Source organism: Sander vitreus, chromosome 21, assembly GCF_031162955.1.
Source record: "Sander vitreus isolate 19-12246 chromosome 21, sanVit1, whole genome shotgun sequence".
In the NCBI taxonomy this organism is placed as follows: Eukaryota; Metazoa; Chordata; class Actinopteri; order Perciformes; family Percidae; genus Sander; species Sander vitreus.
This window is the reverse complement of record NC_135875.1, coordinates 17,957,464-17,976,016: the sequence shown is the minus strand read 5'-3', so window position 1 is coordinate 17,976,016 and position 18,553 is coordinate 17,957,464. Positions and strand designations below refer to the sequence as shown.

Genomic DNA, 18,553 nt, shown 5'->3' with positions numbered 1-18,553 from the left:
GTTGGTCATCTGGATGAGTTAAAAACTCGTACGACAGGCAACGGACGGTTCCTATCCGAAAATCCGAGCAAAAGTTAGCGTTGCTATGGTACTGATAAACAAATGTGAATTCTTAACTTTTAATAAAATTTTTTAGTAATTATAGAAAGGGGTAAAAGAACGATTCATTTTGGAGTATGAGAAAAGTTCTTCCGTGCAGAAACAATGCGTGGGATACCTGCTATGGCTAAGTTGCTTAGCAACAGACATCGAACTATTGACATTATACCGATATATCAACATCCTGGGCAACTTTTCTCCACGCAGCAGCCTTTCTGTTTATATCATAGAGAATTGGACACACGGACACTGACAGAATGAGTCGTTGTAGTCTCTCCGACATTTTTTTTTCTACTGACTTCCGACGCTTTCAACAGTGTAGTACGACGTCCACTGGGGGCACATTGCGTATTACGGAGCTGATTTCAAGTGCCAGTGTGAAGGCGGCGTTAGACGTGAAATGACACACAGAGAGCCAATAATGCGTTGTGATAGCACGTGAAATTACTTAAGAAAGAAAATTTGGTGATACGCTCTGGGTTGTTGTCTTGGGCGGTGCTAACGCAGTATGAGAGTGTGGAGGGAGAGGAGACAGACGGAGGAAAATAGCATTATTATTGAGAAAAACGTTGTACTATTTGCTTAGTTTTTTTGTTTATTTTCAATCCCCTGGTAGCCTTTAGTCTCTAGATAGAGCCAGCATCTACGCAAATCTACGTACCTGTGCGTGGAGGACTACACCTTTTCTACGAGTAGCTAATAAACATTAGCTTCAGGCTAACGCCAGCTCCATGGCAACATCTGCACCTGGCGAGTCCCCACCTCCCCACAATATTTCCTTGTTGCTTGAAAAAGCAAACAAAGAAATTGCTGACCTTAGGAAAGAAGTTTGTCGGCTCTCCGAGGACTTAAAAAACAAAGATGCCTTGTTAACCGCCTACCTGGACGTTGCTCAAAATCAATCGCTCCAAACACTCTCGGCGGACTTCCAGGATACTGTGCTCTGGGACCCATCCACCTGCCCACATCCATCTTCTAGTTCGACACCGACCATCAGGCCATCCTGGACTACAGTGGTTCGCGGCTGAAAGAGAGCCTCAGGTAGGGCTCCATCGCCTCCTGCCCTCAGCCTCTCCAGTCGCTTTGATGCCCTGTCGAAGCCGAACGTTCCCCCGGTAACGGCTGACGTGGTTACCCGGGCTCGCCCCGCTCCAAAGCCTACTGACCAGCTGTTGTCACAAAAGAGCACCGCTGCCTCACGGCGAAAATTTCTGAGGGACGCGGTAATCAGACGGTCCGGTGGCCTCCCTTGCCTGAACCGGCCAAACGACAACGTTCCTCAAAAACAACCTCCCCCACCGAACGGTAAGCAATATTCCTCTTCTTCTCCTTGTCCATCTCAAACCGATACTGGCTGTGCTGTTCCTGCCACCGGCCATTCACGTCCCCCAACTCCTCGTCCGCTTTTCCCCCCAACCACAATAATTATTGGTGACTCCATCACCCGGGATATAAGGTTTTTTAATGCTGTCACACACTGCTTTCCTGGAGCCAAAGTTGCAGACATCCTGGCTAAAGCTGTGGACCTGATACCCTCACTCCCGACCTCTATTAAACGCATCGTGGTCCATTGTGGACATAACGACATGTCCTTTCAGCAGAGTGAACGCACAAAGAAAGACTTTGGCACTCTCATTGAAGCTTTAAAAAGCACTGGGAAAAAGATTTTTATTTCAGGCCCACTACCATCTCAAGGTCGCGGAGATTTCCGTTTTAGTAGACTACTCAGCCTTAACGCCTGGCTCCGGCATACATGCAACACCCACAAGATAGGTTTTATTGACAATTTTAAACTGTTTTGGGAACATAGCTCCCTGTTCAGCAGGGATGGGATTCATCCCAATAGATGCGGTAGCCAGATGCTACGTGGGAATCTGCGGCTCGCCGTGCAGACGCAAACCTTCAAATAACTGTTTGCACCTCATAAACAAATGCACAAGCGCACTTCCCAGTTATATTCTCCCATAAGCTCTCACTCCTTTACAAAAAACTCTGCTAACCCACATACCAGCTATATCATTCCAGTAAGAATCAGTAATATCAGTAATCGGAGGCACAGCGCTATACGCTCCTCTGTACTTCATTTTGAGCAACCATCCATTTATAATCCCATAACCACAGTATCTGTCCCCCGACTGAGACCGATTAAATCAAACGCTAACAAAAGAGGTGCTATACTCAACAACCTAATTAGAATTAAAACAACCACTGCAAGCATAGAACAGAATCGGAAAATCAAATGTGGACTATTAAATATTAGATCTCTGTCGTCTAAAGCAATATTGGTAAACAAATTGATATCAGATAACCAAATTGATTTACTCTGCCTCACCGAAACCTGGCTGGGGCATGAAGAATATGTTAGTTTAAATGAAGCTACTCCTCCCAGCCATAATAATACTCAAGTTGCAGCCATATTTGATTCATGCCTGTTAATTAATCCTAAACCTAAACTAAATTACAACTCGTTTGAAAGCCTTGTTCTTCAACATCCAACATGGAAAACAGTACAGTCAATTATATTTGTTGTTGTTTACTGAGCACCAGATCCGTATTCTGAATTTTTATCTGAATTCTGAGTTTTTATCATGTGTAGTCCTTTGACAGCAATAGCCTTAGTACTGCTTTCAATTCACTGCTAGATTCAATTGGCTTCAGTCAGAGTGTACATAAAGCCACGCACTGTTTTAACCACACCCTCGACCTTGTGCTAGAATATGGCATCAAAATTGACGATTTAATAGTATTTCCGCAGAATCCTTTATTATCAGACCATTTTTTAATAACTTTCGAATTCCTACTACCAGACTATATGAAATTAAATAGAAGTTTCTACACTAGATGCCTATCTGACAGTGCTATAGCCAAATTTAAGGAAGACATTTCAAGACAAACTTGAAAGTAAATGGCGCTCCACCAAACTGGAAGAATCTCGTGTAGATTGGCAAGATAGTCTGAAAAATTATAGGAGGGCCCTCAGAAATGCCAGATCAGACTATTACTCAACACTAATAGAAGACAATAAGAACAACCCAAGGTTTCTTTTCAGCGCTGTAGCCAGGCTGACAGATAGTCACAGCTTTATTGAGCCATCTATTCCTATAGCTCTGAGCAGTGATGACTTCATGACCTTCTTTAATGATAAAATTATAACAATTAGAGATAAAATTCATCACCTTTTGCCCACAGCTTCTAACGGCTCACTATTGGGCGCAGGGGGGCTGGAGAGAACGACAGGACCCGATACATACTTAGACTGCTTTTTTCCTATAGACCTTCAACAATTAATGTTAAAGGTCTCTTCAGCTAAGCCAACTACCTGTCTCCTAGACCCCATTCCAACGAGGCTACTTAAAGAAGTACTACCCGTGGTAAACACCACATTATTAGACACGATCAATATGTCTATATTAACAGGTTATGTACCGCAGTCATTTAAAGTAGCTGTGATAAAACCTATTCTGAAAAAACCCACCCTTGATCCCGAGGTCTTAGCCAACTATAGACCTATATCTAACCTTCCCTTTCTCTCCAAGATCCTTGAGGAAGTAGTCGCTAATCAGTTATGTGACTTTCTATATAGAAATAGTCTATTTGAAGACTTTCAGTCAGGATTTAGAATGCATCATAGCACAGAGACGGCACTGGTGAAAATCACTAACGACCTTCTAACTGCTGCTGACAAAGGACTTGTTTCCATACTTGTCTTATTGGATCTTAGTGCTGCATTCAACACTATTGACCATACCATCCTGTTACAGAGACTAGAACATTTAGTTGTTATTAAAGGAATCGCACTAAGCTGGTTTAAGTCCTACTTCTCTGAGCGATCCCAATTTGTTAATATTAACGATAAACCCTCCAAATACGGCAGTTAGCCATGGCGTTCCTCAAGGCTCAGTGCTTGGACCAGTTCTGTTCTCCTTATATATGCTTCCTCTAGGCAATATTATTAGGAAACACTCAATTAACTTTCACTGTTACGTAGACGACACCCAATTATACCTGTCAATTAAGCCAGATGAAAGCGGTCAGTTAGCTAAACTTCAAGCGTGCATTAAAGATATAAAATCCTGGATGACCCACAATTTTCTGATATTAAACTCACACAAAACTGAAGTTATTGTGCTGGGACCCAAGCACCTCCGAACTTCGTTATCTAAATACCCTAGATGGTATTGCCCTGGCCTCCAGCACTACTGCCAGAAATCTAGGAGTTATTTTTGATCAGGATTTATCCTTTAACGCCCACTTAAAACAAACCTCAAGAACAGCCTTTTTCCATCTTCGTAACATTGCCAAAATCAGGAAACTCCTATTTCAAAACGATGCTGAAAAATTAGTCCATGCATTCGTTACTTCCAGGCTGGACTACTGTAATTCTTTATTATCAGGTTGCTCAAATAAGTCCCTTAAGACTCTCCAGCTGATCCAGAATGCTGCAGCACGTGTTCTGACAAGAACTAAGAAAAGAGATCATATTTCTCCTGTATTAGCTTCTTTGCATTGGCTTCCTGTAAAATCCAGGATTGAATTTAAAATCCTTCTCCTGACCTACAAAGCTCTAAATGGTCAAGCACCATCATATCTTGAGGAGCTCTTAGTACCTTATTGTCCCACTAGAGCACTGCGCTCCCAGAACTCAGAGCTACTTGTGGTCACCGTCACCACATTTAAGAATAAACTGAAAACCATCCTCTTTGATAAAGCGTACAGTTAGGGAGTGAGGAGTTGCAGCGTCCGCCTAACCCGGCCCACCTGCTTCTCTTCATAGTCGTCACGTTAGGGAGTGAGGAATTGCAGCGTCCGCCTAACCCGGCCCACCTACTTCTCTTCATTGTCATCAGATTTATCTATCATATAAACAATAATATAGTGAGAGTAGAGGGAGGCAGGCCAGTACTGCCCGTTCCGGCAGGGGAGAGTTCAAGCCCGATCCGGCACCTCTCTTTAGCCTGTCTCTCTTAGTTATGCTATTATAACTCTAGACTGCTGGGGAAGTTCCTTCCTTCCAAGGACACAATGAGCTGCTCTTTCTTCTCTCTTTCACTTGTTTCCTTTTGTGTCCATCATAGTCCCAGAAATGCTTGTTACTAACCTAGCTCTGGGGAGTTTACTCCTTATGTTTCTTCTTCACCCAGAATATCGCCTTGGAATAGGGTGGCACCAAGACCTGGGTCTTGGGTGCAGCTATCGCTGTGGACCTACTACACCAAGCTACGCTCTGCGATTCCCTGCAGTGTCCGGCTGCATCCTGCTGCGTCCTGCCGCGTCCACCCATGCTCTGCTGTGCCACACTACACCCCATAACGCCCTGCTGTGCCCTACTATGACATGAACTACTATGACTACCATTGTGGTCACTGTTCCACTATCTTTATTATGACTATTATTGCCACTGTTCATTACACCCCCAACCAGTGCCGTCAGACACCGCCTACCAAGAGTCTGGGTCTGTCCGAGGTTTCTTCTTAAAAGGGAGTTTTTCCTCGCCACTGTCGCAATAGCTACTGCTAATGCTTGCTCTTGAGGTAATCACTGTAATAGTTGGGGCTTTGTAAATTACAGTGTGGTCTAGAGCTACTCTATCTGTAAAGTGTCTCGAGATAACTCTTGTTGTGATTTGATACTATAAATAAAATTTAATTGAATTGATACCAGGCTGCCATTTTGGACTCTCCAGCTTTGAGGGCTTGCTATTGGTCAACAGCGCAAATTCACATTTCAAAGTTCACCAAAGTTGAACTCAACACGATAAATTTGCATGCATTTACTTTGCCTTCATGAGCGAGTCCACTGTTGCCATTAAAAATAATTAATTTTGAAATTTAAAATGCTGGTGTGACCGGCTCAAAAATCTGTCAAAAATCCCTTCTATATAGTATCATATACTTTATATATGATACTATATAAAAGTGATTAATTCTATACCCAATTCATAAGTTTATGCTGTTCTGGGTTCTGTGTGTCTCATAAACATTAGTGGAAAAAGTGGGAAGTGGGAATCTTAAAAAAAAGAAAATCTTCAAATTACAAAAGCACTCAAAAATGAGAAGGAATAATGAGGAATAATCAATATATATTTTCCATTTTTCCTAATTTTAGTTTCCTGTGGAACTGGTAGGTTCTCAGTTGTCTATTAGCCACTGAATGTACATATTATAACAGTATGTTGAGCCAGTAAAAATTCTACATCGTATCACCAAATTGTGTTGTCAAAATGTAGAAAAACAAGAATGTCACAATTAATGAGGAACACTTACTGTTCCAGAGCTCCTATTGGCTCTGTTACTGAGCTGGCTGTTTTGAGTCTGCAGACTACCTCTGTCCTTTAGTCTCTGCTATGGCATTTTTTGTCTGACTGACTTGTCTGATGAAAAGTGTCAGGCATGACTGCCTCCTGAACCCAGTCATCTGTAGGGCCTGACCCTATCAACAGCAACCTAGCCAGCGTAACCACCTCCCCGCTTTCTATCAGGTTTATTTTGGCTGTTACCATGAGGGATGAGGGATTTTTTGTTGTTGTTGGTTTGTTTACTTACTGTTTCCACTGCCCTGCCTGCTTACCAATTGTTCCAGTGGCTGCTTTTGCAGAGCTGAATGGGCTTTAAGGGTGGAGCAGTACGTGATGGCAAGGAGGGTTAATATTTCCACATTTCCGCCTTGCTGGATTAACACAATTGGGTCTGATAATGCACATCCCGAGCAAACACTGACCTTCTTCTCAACTTTGTTGCAAACAAAACCACCAGCTGTCAAGAAAAGGAAGAAATAAAAACATGGTGGAGGCAAAAAAATGTGCAAAGGATTCTCATCAGAAGCAAACCGGTTTATGGGATTGTTAACTCCATTTATATACGATCCATTTGTTTGACTTGTTTGTTTGAGTTTGGACTCCTTAAGAGACAATATTCATTGGATACACACACACGAAGTTGGATACACACACACACACACACACACACACACACAAAGCCAGATGTAGAAAAAAGAGTGAAATGTGCGTGTTCAAGAGGATACACAATGGTACAAAATTGCAAACTGAATTACATTTTTTGGCACATATAATCAATCACTTATATTTCCTGCTGGAACAATGCACATCAATCATGCCTTTCAAGGTGGGGGGTGAGGGTGAAGGGGGAGGATGAATTATTATTATTATTCACTGTCTCATCATGACTGTACTCCACTATCACAGACAAGATTCCTCACAGCCCTGTTTTTGTTTCTCACAGATATTTCTCCTTTGAGACCGTGGAGGGATGCACTGGATGAAAAGAAGTGAAGAAGAAAAGAGAGAAAAGGCTTTGTATGTATATGTATATATATATATATATATATATATATAAAAAGCATATCAGTTATCGCTACAAAGGGCCAAGGTCTGGAGTTTCAGTCTTTCATGTACAACAGGCGCAGTAACAGAATGGACTCCCTACTGTGATGATGCCTGCCGCTCTGCACTGTGGGAGCAGAGGGAAAGCAGAGTCCACCCTGTAATGTATTCTGTGTGTGTGTGTGTGTGTGTGTGTGTGTGTGTGTGTGTGTGTGTGGGTGGGTGTATAGGTGACATATTTGTAATGCTCTGATGACTTCCTAAATCCTGTTCCTTGCTTTCAATTTGGTCTTAGTCTTATGGCCCTCGAGACAGCAGGGGTTTCCGCAGCTTGAAGGCAAAAAACACCCCCTCCTGCACACCCCCTTATCTAAACGCTCAACTGGCTTAGCTGTTTCATCTTTTGATTTAGGAGCTGTAGTATTAGACCCCCCCTCCCCCTTTGTACCTCAGATCTACATGCAGTCTGGATACACAGTGTGCCCAAACGGAGTGTACCTCTGCTAGAGCTTCCAATACAGTTTGTCACAACAGTTTGTCATGTACAGCTCTCTTATACATACATGCTTTAAAGGTCCAGTGTGTAACGTGTTTAGTTGTTCATTATCAAAATCTGTGTTGCCCGTTCACAAACTTTTTCATGAATATTTACCACCACCATCAATTCTAAGTATTCCTTTTGGCTTGAAATGTTACATTTGCATTTGCATGAACTGGGGTAGACGCTTCTATATTCATGCGCCATCTTGAAATACGTTAGCCGGTAAGGGACACAGAGGACATACTGCTTCGCCTTTCGTGTTTTCGCTGTCACATGATAAACTCACAGGTGCTGCAAATGCTGCTAATGGGTATCGTAGCTTCCACACGTAATGAGGACCACACATATTCAAAATCCAAATTTCAGGAACAGGAGTCTTCTTCTTCGCCCAGAAAAAGAAAAAGGATATTGAAAAGAGCAAGAGGCCGGCTTTTTGAAGCATGAAGGCTACCGTAGCTCTAATACGTACTTTGAACTGCGTGGCGCAAGAGAGTTGATTGCGATATATGATCTCAACGCTAGATGGGAGAAATTCCCACACATTGGACCTTTAAAATGGACAATTCATATATTTTTTTGCTTGTGCTTTGGTCGGATCTTTCTATTTTAATGTGGCTAAGCATTGTCTCATTACAATCTGATCGCTCAAAAATGCATCTTTATTGCAAATGTAAAGAGGGTCTTAGAGGTGGAAGTAGCACTTTAGATAACAAGGTCAAAATGATATCTGTGGCTGCAGCTGCTAATAAATCTCACATCATTACACAAGCAAATAGACTCGGAGAAGCCCATGGATTTGACCTATTTGTCAGACTTATTTTACGGATTTATTTTTATGAGAAATTTAACCCAGATAGTTTTTTTTCCCCCCTGCTGGTTGTGATGTTTTTTTTTTTTTCCAGCTAGAGCTTGAGTACAGTGAGTGATCTAATCAAGCCTAGTTTCTTGTGGCAGTGTCTTCTTTTACCAGCTAAAATAAATGTGGTATTTTTACTCCTGTTACATCCATTGTTAACAGTTTAGCTGTTTCAGCTTACTTTTGTCTAAAACTAGAAAAATATAACATCCTATGCAAAATCTGCGCAGAAATACAATGTTGAGAAGCCAAAGCTTACATTTGGTCCACGAAATATGTTAGGCATATAGTTGCTCAGTTGACCTACTGTGCTGTCTGTGATTGCTTTAACTTTTACATACATAGAGCATATTTTTCATTTAATAGGTCATTTTGTCCACTTCCAGTATGATGAAGGCCAAGCCTGACCACAGCTACACTAAAAGTGCTTTGTTTTATGCACATTTTATTTGTTCTTTTAGAGAAATTGTTCAACATTTTGTTGCGTTATGCTGATAATAAGAATAAGTTACTGTGTCTAGAAAAGAAATAGTCTGGCACATATACCACAAAGTCTCTTTTTTACAGTTTGTCTTTTGTTTGGTTTAAAAAGGCTAGGTATATCATAAATTAGGGAGTTCTTGAGATGCTTTTATGCAGATTTTGTTATTGTACTATTGGACAGAACCAGTCTAGCTGTTTCCCCCCCGTTTCCAGTCTTTGTGCTAAGCTAAGTTAACTGACTACTGGCTTTAGCTTCATATTTAAAATGCAGACATAAGTGGTAGCAATCTTCTCATCTAACTCTTCGCAAGAAAGCAAATGCACATATTTCCCAAAACTATTCCTTTAATTGTACAATTGTACAGTTGTTAATAGTTTTCTAATTCAAAAGTATTTATGTTTCCCAAACTGTACCCTGTCACTGAATGGATGGGGTGGGTCATTCTGACGTACTGTAGCTGTCATTTCTAAAAAGTTATCTCAGAAAAAGTTTAATCCAAGAGTTTTACACCACTGTGATAGTCTAAATTCACTGATAAAAATGTATTTTTGGGGAAGCACTAAACTGAGTAAAAAAAAAAAGAAGCAAATCGACTAATTAAAAAACAAAACAAATATGTACAAATTAAACTTAATATCAGCCTTCTGTAACTGAATTCTAATGATTGGTACTTTAAAAAAAACATATTGGTCAAACCCTGGTGTGCGGGAATTTCTACAGGACACGTTGTGTGTTTGTGTGAAAATATGTGTCTGCATGAATGTGGGTGTGTGTGTGTGTGTGTGTGTGTGTGTGTGTGTGTGTGTGTGTGTGTATGTATGATGTGTATGTATGTATGAGAATAATGTCCGTGGAGCCTCTGCTAGCTCCAGCATCATCCAGATGCTGCCTCCCTGCCTCTTTATCCCTCTTCTGGGCCAGCTGTCACCACACAGACGAGATCAGAACAGAACAATGCCGGTGTGACAGCCTCCATTCTTTGTGCTGGAGCTTTGCGGAAAAGGGGCGACCTTCAGCTGCAGATCTTATGAAGGCGCTTCTGAATAGCCACAGTACAAAGCTCTGCATGTCTGCAGTCCAAAGCCCAGTGCCTGCGTCACGTGTGTCTGTTTCAAAGCCCTCGGGAGATTTTGGGGGGTGCAAATCGTTAGGGAATGTTATTTCTTCCAAACCTTTCAACGCTTTGTTGGGCAGATGAGCAGAATTCTTGTTGCGAGGTTTGTGTGTAAACTTGCTGTGTTTCTTCTTTCCCATGATGCTTCGGTGCCTTACACTTAATCCCTTATATTGCTTCTCAGGTTTGGTTCATAAAGCCAATCCATTTTACTGTGTGTTGTTGCACTGTAACGCTCAGATATTGTCATCATTACCGAGTAGATATTAGCTGTGAGACAACACTCTAATATCACCACCAAATGTACGTATACGCATCCCTACTCTGTAGGCTCTTTGAAGTCATGGTTACAGATGCCTCCAACTTGGACGTCATCCGTGATTTGATTGGTAAACTCTGTTTGTGAAATGAGGACCACTCAGACACAGTGTCACTGTCCCACCACAACGAGCCACACAAACACACACATAGATCTGCACTTTTGACCAACACAGGAGTTGGCGTCTCCACTCAGAGATTACTTGTGCCACCACACCACATGCATCCTTTGCCCCTCTTTTTCTCCCTTTCTTCCTCTCTCACACAGTCACCTCTGTCTTGCTGTTGGTCACAAAGTAGGGCTGTGTGGGGAGGAAGTGTTGGCTGTGGCTGTGGACTCTGGTGCTGTGAAGCTGGTTGGGCTCCAGCACAGTACACTGAGGCTTCTTGTGCCCATAGGTCTTCCTCCGGCCCACCGTCTCAGTCCCATCCCAGGCCTTCAGCCCCAGCCCCATCGTATGCCCAGCCGCGATTGTGTTGGAGCTGTAGGCCATTGGGCGGCCCATTGTAGCCGAGCTGGAGCCAATGGAGGTCTCGGCGGCCCTGGAGATACCCAGGGACGTGCGACCTGGCATGGTCCCTGCCATGTGTGCCAGGGAGGTAGCCCCAAGGCCTGGCGGCTTGCTACTGTGGCTGTGACCATGACTGTGAGTATGAGAGCTGTGAGAGCTGTGAGAGCTGTGGCCCATGTGACCATGGCTGCCTTTGGGTTTCTGGCCATTCAGCTTGAGTCCCCCCCCTCCTCCGACACCGGCTATGTGCCGTTCTGTCGGGAGGGTTGAGACGGAAGAGATGCTGGGCATCTCGGTGATATAGGTGGCCACCGGCTCAGGAGTCAGTGGACCCAGGGAGGTCATAGGAGTCATGTTGGTCATCTGGTTGTGGGAAGTCATGGGTGTCATAGAAGTCATGGGCATCATAGACGTCATTGGGTTCATGGAACTCATCTGGCTCATGGTAGGGTTCATGGAATTGGACACCATTTGGTTGGAAGCCATGGGGTTGGTAGTCATCGGAGGAGTCATCGAAGACATGTTGCCCATTGAGGGTCTGGAGTTGCCCATGGGCTGGAGAGGCAGCCCGCCCTTTGTTGGCAGCTCCACCATCAGCCGACGCTTGTTGTAGACTTCACCGTTGTACTTGGCAGCTAACAGAATAGGGAAAGAGAGGGATGGAAAGTTAATGAAAATGTTAAGTGGACATGAAAGAGAAGCTGAAATCTTGGGATAAATGTTGAAAATTTAATTTCTTCAATTTGACTGTCAAGTGTGAAAAAAAAAAATCAATATCCTCAGCTTGTCTGTTTTGCTACTGTGGAACAGAAAGAAAATAAAACTGTTCTATAGAGTGACTCATAAAATAAGACTTTCAGCAGTTTGCAGATCAGCTGCAAACTACAACATGCACATGTGAGCCAACAACACACTGGCAGAAGTTTGGATAGAAAACATCCCATCCCTTTTTACTCCCACTATCTGAAAAGGTCATATAACAAACCCCATATATTTTAACTTTGTTAGTCAGCCTACCCTTATTTACTGTAACTGACCAAGCAGGGTGTCAGGGCTACTACGCCTGCATAAAGAGGCCCGTTGTGCCACCGGGGGATGGAAATCAAAAGGCAAGCTCAGAATGTTGTCTTCACCTCGCCTCTTCCTCCCTTATGAAGCCAAGAAAACATCTTATTTCTGTGTGGTCGGAAGAAGTTCACTATGATAAAAAGAGCAAAGCGTGCATGTTTTTTTCCCCTTTTGACATACAAAGAAAATATTTCAAAAAGATCTTGCTGAGTGCCCTTTATAGGGAGGGCATGAAGGGTAGTGCACTTTCAGAGCTAGAATGCTTTCTGATTCAAAGTTATAGATCTGATTTTGTGTACACAGCATTTGACATTTTTTGCTTCTGACTAGTCTGACTAGTTAAAAAAAACATTACAACATGCACTATAGTGGTGATTATTACAACATGGCAGCTGTCTGTAGCTCCAAACACTGAGTGAAAGGATGTCCCTTTCCACATCAAGTGAAAATTTCAAGAAGACGTGGACCGCTTAAATTAAGGGTAGTGCTATTTTTGTGTGAATGTGTAATAGGTTTTGTGTATGACTTCACTTGCCATATATCCAGTAGTGGTTTATTGGCTCACGGGTACCCTCTGGCAGTGGGTAAATGTTGCGAGTAGCAGCTAATTTTGCCAGTTAGACTTCATATCAAAATCTAGCTTATTTAATTTACAACAAAGTGTAACAAGTTTATATAGTGTATTTACAGTGCTAAATCGATTATAAAACATGAAGAAGTGCATTCAGTGAACAAGCTAGCTAGCCACTAGCTACTGTAGCTAAAATATCTTCTTGAATATTTATAATATGCTTGGTCTGAGCATGGCGGGCCAAATGTGTGACTAACAAGTGGAAATAATGCATTCACAGTGCTAAATTGTTCATATAACATAAGGTAGTGCCTTCAAGCTAGCTGTCACTAGCTACAGTAGCTTACATAACTTCTTGATTATTGTAGTATGCTTGGTCTAAGCATGGCAGGCCAAATGTCTGACTGATATAACAAGTAGATATAATGCATTTACAGTGCTAAATTGATCATATAACATGAGTAGTGTATTCTGGCTAGCTGCCACTAGCTACAGCAGCAAAAATAACTTCTTGATTGTTTGTAGTGGACTGGTCTGAGCGTGCCAAGCCAAATGGGTGACTGACCAGTACATATAATCTGTTCCTGTGGAGACAATAAATGGCAGCACAGAAATAGACACAATCCTCCTTTTCTTCATTTCTCAACACAACATAGCATTAAGGGGTTGCCTCACAGCACAAAAAGTTGCAGAACAAATCCAAAGTTATTGTGACAAATTATTTCCAAGGGGTAAAGAGTATGATGCAAAAAACATGCACGCACATCCAAAGTCACACCCAATAGACACATTTCTTTCTACCAGGCCTCACTGTGCTCAATGTGTTGGTGTAAGCATCTTCCCATATCTTCTGTGAGTTTGTGTGTGTGTGGGGGGGTCTCTTAAGCCTTGGAGCAGTCAGGTTTAATGCCTCAAATGTATTCCTCCCTCTGTCAGTCACTGTCACCAAGCAACAGTCTGTCTTATCAGTGTGAAATGTGACCCTTTTTTCCTGTCGAATTCCCGTTCACAGTCAAGTCATTACTCTTTAGCCCTTGTTGCATCCACGTCCTTGAAGATAAAGTTAACACACTCAGCGAGTTTGCTTTGCCGTCTAACTATAAATCTACTTTATCGCTCTGTGAACGGGGAGAGAAACGAGTGATGGAATAGCAGAGGTGTTTGTGCGGGGGGGAGTAGGAGAGAAAGCGGCGTCTCACCCGCCGACACGCCGCTAGACCGCCCCTGGGGATCAAACCTGCTTAGGCGACAGGTGAATCAATTCCGTGGCAGTCGGCTCAACGGTGCACATATCCAGCGGCGTACGTGAGTGGAAACTGAAAACACCGCTGTTACACAGTGTGGGCTCTGCATGCCTCTGCCTGAGAAAGGCCAGCATCCCACAGAGACCAACACACATTATACATCAGAAAATCAAGCACCGCTTCCCTGAAGTCCCTGAGTATCAAGAACACAAGAACCTTATTAGGACTTTTATTAGCCAATAGGGTCTAGTGTCTAGTCTTCAGAACCTCTTTTTACATTTTATAAATATGTTTATCCAAATTCAAAAACTAATATATTCCTGAGATGTTTTAGTACTGTATGTGGGTGGATCCCCCTGTCATAGTGCTGCCACCCTACCTAGAAACATCCATTAGTCTGGGACTTTTATTGTCATTTGATAACGTAAAAGCTGTCTGTGAGCTTTTTTAACTCTGAGGGCCCTATCTTGCACCCAGCGCAATTTACTTTGTACACCAACGCATGTATCAATCCTATTTTGCACCCGACGCACAGCGGACTTTTCCCTCAACATACTCACGTCGGTAAATTAGGAAATGAACGTGCGCTTCCGGGGGCGGTTCAGCAAAAAGAGGAGGCGTGTTCCGGCGCAAACGTTCCCTGGTGCTATTTTGCAGTTTCAGAAAACAGTTCCGCCACAGACCAGGAAAAAACCCTAGTCTAAAGTCAGTGGCGCGTTATTCAGATGCTATTTTAAGGGCGCACGCTTGGCCGTAGTGTAGAGTGCGCATAAACTTTGCTTCTCTCATCTCATGGACAGTTCCCATTTTTGCAAACCATATATAAATACAAGGAAAAATATGACCTTGTTTTACACAACATTTCCATGAATCATGGATGTGTTGATGACATAAATGAGGAAATATTAGACTTAAGAGACTTAAAGAGATGTGATGTTGAACTGCATGTGCCGATGCCACTTAACCCAAATGCCCCAGCAGCAGCACGGGAGAGGAGAGACATCTTGGTCTAATGTTAGACTACATTGCAAAAATATCACCATGCATTCATAACCTCGTGATTTAGTGAGAGTGAGCCCAAAACATCGGAAAGTATGTTTTTGTGACATTTCTTCATTTACATTTTGACAAAAAGAAAAATCAATAGCAAATGTCGGTCTCCTCGGCTGTTAACCACTCCTGGCGTGCGCCCATGGATGTATTAAGAGCTTGCACCTAGCAAATCCGCCATTATAATAGCAATCCGCCATGGAACAAGCGTGCCTGCTTTTAAAGGGAATGTGAGATAACACTCTGATTGGTTTATTGCACGTTACACCCAAACCACACCTATGAGTAATGTAGCTACTTCAGACCAACCCATTTTAGATTTGCGTCAGGCGCAAGAGTCATTTATCCCGCTGGTATAATAGCAACAGCGCCCGAGATCCGCCCACAAAGCTACTTGCATTTGACTTGCGTTTCAGATCGTTAAAATCTCTTTACATCTGAATGGTTGTATTATTTTGCAGGAAAATGCTCTTAATATAAAGATATTCAAAATTGACACAGGATGTGGGATGTTATCTGAACCGGCTCTCTGTGGGAGCTGTGGAAAAACAGGAATGTCAGGAAAATTATGGGCAATTTTGGCACTGACACAATGTCAGTGTCTAGGATGAATCTGTCTTGGTCTACCATGAAATATCTCAACAATTGCCAAGGACCTTTGTACAGACATTAATAGTGCACAAATGATTAATCCTACTGACTTTCGTGAACCCTTAACTTTTCTTTAAGTGCCCCCCCAGGAGGTTAACATTTTAGTTTTTTAGTCTGGGGAACTACTGGATGGATTCCCATGAACTTTGGTACCATGGTGTCCAGGCGATGTAATGACTTTGGCCTGGTACTTATTAAATGTGGCACCCTAACAAACCAAACTAAGATGGTGAACATGGAAAACATTATATCTTCTAAACATGAGAATGTTGTCAAGATATTACTTCCTCGTGTTGCACCAAATCATTAAACAAAAAAGGCTGAAACGTTCTCCCTCATTTCATTTTTGAAACTCATTTGCATGTAAAGAGGATTACAGGAGATTAAACGACAGCTGTAGTGTGAGGATATATGTTTATAATCTACATGTTCTCAAAAAACTTTTTGAAATTAATTTCACACCGATAAGGATCTTTTGCTATTTGAGTCCTGCATACAAAACAGTGCAATATATACTGCCACAGCAGGTGGGGTATGTGGAAGCCTAAAGTCTATTAAAGTGGCTTGCGGCTTGTTTCTTAAAGGACTTGTTCTTGTTCTTCAGTACTTAAACCCTCACCCAGTAGCCATCAGCAGCCTGGCTGGACAGGGAGGCTTCCAGTTTGAGATACTGAGGATTCACTTTACAGATAAAACTTTACTGAAAGAGAGTGTGACGGGGCGTATGGCTGCCGTCACGGTAGCAATGCGCTACCTATTTTCTCTCAAAGACTGAGTGTAAATGTTGCCAGTATATGTTTTGTTAGCGTGTCAATATGCTCTGTTACTTATCATACTGGGTTCATATGTTCTGTTAATCATAGCCATTCATTCATCAAATTCCCCACAGTAATCCAGTAGCGTTCTTGTGCACATATTTAATATCTAATACTGCGGTGATTTATAGGCTATAGCTACATCCATCAATACATCATTCTCTATTTAAAACCATACCATTTATGTCACAAACATCACCATTTGTAATAATCACGCAACACTTATGTCTTTGTTAACTACATTGCTGCTTATTTAGTTTCAAAGGTAACAGAGGTTAACATGTAATCTTTGTCTTACAAGCATGTGCTCTCTTTGTGTATAAAGGAAAGTTTGCCGCAATCCTCAGGTTTAAATGAGGCTAGGACTTCCAGGGGTAACAGGAAGTGAACCGTAATTTTGAAGTCATCTTGTGGCTTTGTGAAATGTTTTCTGAATCATGTATATAATCTTCGGTAAATGTCTAGCCTAATAGATGTATTAATTTTGACTGTTTTGAGTATTTTTTTTTTTTGCTTTCCATAATTTTGTGTCACTATTTTGCCTTTGTGGCCTTAATTGGGAATGAAATAATAAAAATCCCATCTCTTTAACTTCATCTCCGACTCATTCTGAGTGTTTACACCTGCTCAAGACTACTCATCTACATCTACCCTTGACAGACAGAAAGAGAAACATGCCATCTTCAGGGTTAATGGCAGTTGTTAGATTTAGCGTGGGCCATAATTGGTCATTTGCACTTTTTAAGACTACATCCTCCTCTGGAAGGTCTACATCCAGGGACCTTTTAGTAGTTGGTTTTTGCCTTGGCTGCAGTCAGAATTTGATAAAGATGCACAGGGGGACAGTGGGGATGGCTATTGATTTTACAGAAGTATGGCTCATCACCTGGATGGTAGACCATTGGGAAAGTGGCAGAAGCAATTAAAGAAAAGCAACACAAAAAAGGCGGTTGGAGGGAGTGTTGGGGAAATGGTGTTGATCTTAGATCTGGTTCTATTTCTCAAGTGGTCAACTGGCAGCGAGAACACAAGGCTGTATAGCAGAGGAGAAGAAAAGTCCATTTATGTTGCTTAAGATTAGCGAAGCTTCTGAAAGAGCTTCTGGTTTTGTTTGCTGTAATTTAGTCTTTCTCCCTCTCGTACTTTACACACACACACACACACACACACACACACACAGGATTCCCATCATTGGACTGGCAGCTTGCCTCCTGTGGTGTATATGTGGTGTATATCTCTGGACAGGTTTCCAATCATTTCATAGGAGCCTTTTTGAATACCAGTTGTGGAATGGAAATCTGTCATTCAAGTGTGAGCCTGGGGAAAGGGAGGGGGGGCTGCCTTCAATTACAGAAATAGAATCAGATATGAGCGCTTTAAGGGAGGATCGAGATTAGCAACCCAATGATTCTTTAAGGAGCTATACAGAGCTTAGTGGATTGGAGGGAGAGGGACTGTATGTGAGGGGGAGACAAAAGAAGCAAAAAGAAAAGGTGAGGGAGAATGCAGAGTTGAGGGCAGGAGGCGGATGGTAAAGGTGTCGATATGAAAGAGGGGTAGGGGATAGTGAGGGAGAGAGAAAAACAAGCCGAGAAATTAAAGGTTAGAAGAGCAAACGGGAGGAAAATGGTCCAGGAGAAGCGGTGAAGGGAAGATGAGGGCCATTTTAGATATAGAAAAGCAGAAAGGAAGAAGTGGGTTCGAAAGGAGCTGAAGAGGAGGAAGGGAAGAAAATTGTCAGACATGCTTTTGGTTTGAATGTCTATATTGCTGCCTGTACCCAATTCAGTCTTCGCAAAGAGGGTCCTGTGTAAACCCACATGTATTAATTTGAACCACACTGGTACAGTAGTTTTTGTAATTCTGTACACTTTATATTACTTCCAACAAT

The 18,553-nt window shown here is 42.3% G+C and overlaps 1 protein-coding gene across 1 annotated transcript in view; it reads right to left on the bottom strand.

Annotated features, from left to right (window-relative positions):
* Positions 1-11,011: 11,011 nt before the first annotated feature.
* The window catches only part of shisa9a (shisa family member 9a), a 56,475-nt gene continuing 48,933 nt past the window's right edge, over positions 11,012-18,553 (bottom strand). Inside the window, exon 4 of the mRNA XM_078279914.1 lies at positions 11,012-11,898. Within this exon, the coding sequence (XP_078136040.1) occupies positions 11,012-11,898 (887 nt within the window). The remainder of the gene's footprint in view (positions 11,899-18,553) is intronic.